General features: G+C 37.7%; 1 protein-coding gene across 2 annotated transcripts; it reads right to left on the bottom strand.

The window, feature by feature from the left end:
- Positions 1-348: 348 nt before the first annotated feature.
- LOC113034237 (natterin-3-like) lies at positions 349-3,385 on the bottom strand. 2 transcript variants are annotated; one of them, XM_026188638.2, is made up of 3 exons: positions 3,305-3,385; positions 2,950-3,028; positions 349-2,341 (listed from the first exon to the last, which is right to left on the bottom strand). In XM_026188638.2, exons 1-3 carry the CDS (start codon positions 3,308-3,310, stop codon positions 1,251-1,253), a joined length of 1,176 nt encoding a protein of 391 aa, XP_026044423.2. In that variant the 5' UTR covers positions 3,311-3,385; the 3' UTR covers positions 349-1,250. The 2 variants fall into 2 exon arrangements, with proteins under 2 accessions (XP_026044423.2, XP_080165594.1); XM_080309468.1 differs by lacking the exon at positions 2,950-3,028 and having other exon boundaries at positions 3,305-3,371.
- Between the last annotated feature and the right edge of the window lie 269 nt (positions 3,386-3,654).

Here is a 3,654-nt window from a genome sequence, read left to right as displayed (position 1 = left end):
TGTTACTCCTAAATTTCTATCTTGTTCAAATAGAAGATATAAGTATAGAGGATACAAGTATACACTGTTATTTTTAGCATTTAATTATGATTATATGCATTAGATGAAAATGAAAGTGTTGCTGAATGTCAACTTAACTGACCTTAAAATGTCAGTTTCAATAAAACTGTGTCTAAACTAGTAAATCTAGTAGTAAACTAGCCTTTTTTTTCATTATAAAAAAAAAGGCTGTGGTGAGCAGTTAATGAGGTTTCAGTGCCATCTGCTGGATTGACTGAACACACCCAACAAGAAAGCCAGGTACAAAAACAGTTTTCACAATTTTTTGTGAAGAATTAAAAACTGATGTAGTGATCACACCACTAAAAAGTTTATTCTTGGTAAGTCAACATGTAATTATTTATTATTAGTGAGCACATGGGCAGAGATAAGGAGAGTGTGGCTCTTCCTTTACTTTATCACATTATCTTGGAAGGAAGGTAGGAAGTTTTATTTTTAGTCTGATTTAAGAGGGTCACAGTGTCTCGTGAATGACCAATTCCTTGAATAAGATATCAAATACTACAGTCCAGCAAAGAAAAAAATTATCATGATAATTATTCTTATAGATTCATAAAAACTAAGCAGGTAGAGCAAAGTTGCCAATTTGTATGCATTCAAACATCAGTCCAGCTATTTAATTCAATTCAATTCAATTTGTTTTTATACAGCCTCAATTCAAAACAACTGTTACTGTTATATTGTAAGGTAAAACCCATAAAATAATACAATAGAGAAAACCCTGACAATTACATATTCCCTTTAAGCAAGCACTTTGGTATCACTCCAAAAAGTTGATTCTGTTCATCTGGACGTAGTGTTTTGTGGGAGAAACGTTTCGTCACTCATCCAAGTGACTTCTTCAGTCTCAGCTGACTGCAGGTTTCCCCGATCTTATAAACAGTACATTTGCATAATGACTGAAACCAGCCCACTGAAGGAACAATGGGTGGGGAGGTCAGTTCCTTAATCTTAAATATGCAAATTCTCATGACCATTGATCATCAACCACTGACCAAAACCCACTGATCAAAGACCACTGATTAATGGCCATGAGTACCATTCACAGAGACTTGGGGAATGGCTGCAATTACAGCATTGTAAGATGGCGAACGATGTACCCTTAGGCCCCCTCCTCAATTCATAAATTTGGAATATTAAGTTTTACTTTACAACTTAACTTGTATATACACATGATTACAACTGTGTTATTATGTCTTTTGTGGGCATGGCTGTGCAGAAGTTAGGTATTCACATCTTTCTACCACAGCAAGGACCTCTCCCGTCTGGATGCTGTAGTATGTCCCTGAGATGTGTGATCGTTTCATTGCTGTGTTCCTGTAGGTTCGGGTGAGGAGAGCAGTAAAAGGGATGTTTACATCATACTTATAAGCCAGCATTTTGACTTTGCAGAAGTGGTTTGGTGGGATGGAGACCTGTACTTCAACAGTGTGGGTGTGATCTTCTGCATGAGTTGCCCCATTTGAATAGTCAAATGTAAATTGACCGCTAACCTGAATGCTTCCGGATGCTACGGCAGGGACTCCTGCAGTAAAAGTCTTAGTGACACCAACCGAGACAGAAGCATGAATGTCCCACCTTTTCTCATCTCTAACTGTCTTTGAAAGAGTTACTGTTTTTGTCACTGGATTGCATCCATTGTTAATACTGGAAGAGATGCGCATGGTCTCAGGAGGATGCTTGCTGATTTTAGCATTGTTAGTTTTATATCTGACATCAGAGATGATCTCACTGTCAATATCTCTATTAATGGTCAGCACCTCATAGTACTTGTACCAATATTCTTCACCTCTCCAAGGTAGAAAAAATGCAGTGTGTCTAGGATGCACTTTACCTAGACCATACTCGTTTTTTCCAACATAAACCTCATCACTAGAACATGTTCTAACTGCATGTTCGGGCACTGAACCATAGGAACCTTGCTTCCACTCCACGATCTCAAAGTCATCTTCGTTCACAAGGATATCAAATGAGCCCGTACGATACTCTTTGTCGCCATAGGGATAGTGGCAGAAATCTCCCAAGCTACGGCTGTACAAGCCAGCATGGCATCCATGTTTACAGACATAGTCAAAACGTCCCACATATGTGTTGTAAATTGACACCGCTCCATCAGGGAGGGAACCATTCCAGGTCTGCCATTTCACGTTGCCCTTATTATCAAACGCCTGCCTTTTCTGTTTCATCTTGGCTGGAAACAAAAGATGTTGATATACTGATGTGTTAACTGAGATGTCTGTCATTTCAGGAGCTCTGTCCAGATCTGGGTTCAGAGAGGTCACTGTATGAAAGAAAACAAAAACCTTTTTAAAAAAAAAAATCATATGCATGTGTGAAAAGATGAAACTTCAGAAACTGCTCTTTCCATAAGGTCGACACAATTTTAACTTGACTATGATATTTTCTCCTAGTAGTTTCAATTCATCTTAAATTTCTCTTTTATTTCAGAATTTCTTATGACTGTCAGTTAAAACGGTTTTAAAATCAGGTTTAAGCCAAATCTTGGTAAAAAATAAATAAATAAATAATAATAATAATTAAAAATGAAAATATGAACTGGACGTCTCGTTATTTCCTGATATTTCTAAATGGGTTAATTCAGATTTAAGCAGGAGATAAACAATTCCAGTGCCTCAAGGTAAATTGATGATCCAAGGATGAATTTGTAGTGTTTGGTGTGTTGCAGCCTTTAGACTGACGAATCCTGGTCTTTAGCTGTTTGATTAGTGCTTATTGCTCCTGAGCACATAGTGTACACTGGGTTTATCTGAGCATTTCATCTCTAAGTAGTTTTAGAGCTAGTATAAAAAAGTGAATCTCACTTGTTTATTTTCACAAAAGGACTTTTGAGGACACTTTTGCAAATTCATAATGCCAGTTACATTTTACCATTTCTGTCCTCTGAGTGCTTCTTCACAGTGCCCCGAGGACTGGCTGGTGACAGAGCCAGCAGCAACAGCAATGACAGCTTTAATAAAAAGGAAAAGCTGTTTTATTGCAAACAGTTTATATTGCAGCCATTAAACAGCTGACCACCACTGTTACCCTAAACGCAGAGGCTGCACAAGAAACATGAAACTCAAACATATGGTAAAATCTGAAAACAAAAATTCCTTAGAAATCAAATGTTAAATTATCTTCAGCAATAAGTGAACAGTCTGCTTTGTTTTGCAGTTTTATATTTAGGTTAATTACATTTTCAAAACCTGTTTCAACATTTACTGTGAAGTAAAAAGTTACTCACCATCATAAGTGTAAGTTGCTAAGTCTTTCGAGGTCTGACGCGTGTCTGACTGCAGACCAATATCTTATTTTGGACTCTGACCAATCAACAGGTGGGTGAAAGCAGAGATCAATAACATGTTACAGTGTGTTTGTGCTTGTGTCACGTTGCATTTATTACCTTTCCCAATATGTCTGTGAAGGTTCTCAGTCATTCAGGTCATCGTAGTCTAAGGAGCTTGGAAAGAAAAGCGTCTGGACTTCTTTAAGTTGTTTCAAGATGTTTCACCTCTCATCCGAGAAGCTTCTTCAGCTCTAAGGTCAAATGGTGGAGAGTCCCAGATTTAAGCCCTATAGGAGCGTCCCCCAAGA

The sequence above is a fragment of the Astatotilapia calliptera genome, chromosome 12 (assembly GCF_964374335.1).
Source record: "Astatotilapia calliptera chromosome 12, fAstCal68.1, whole genome shotgun sequence".
In the NCBI taxonomy this organism is placed as follows: domain Eukaryota; kingdom Metazoa; phylum Chordata; class Actinopteri; order Cichliformes; family Cichlidae; genus Astatotilapia; species Astatotilapia calliptera.
This window is presented reverse-complemented; position numbering and strand designations above follow the sequence as displayed.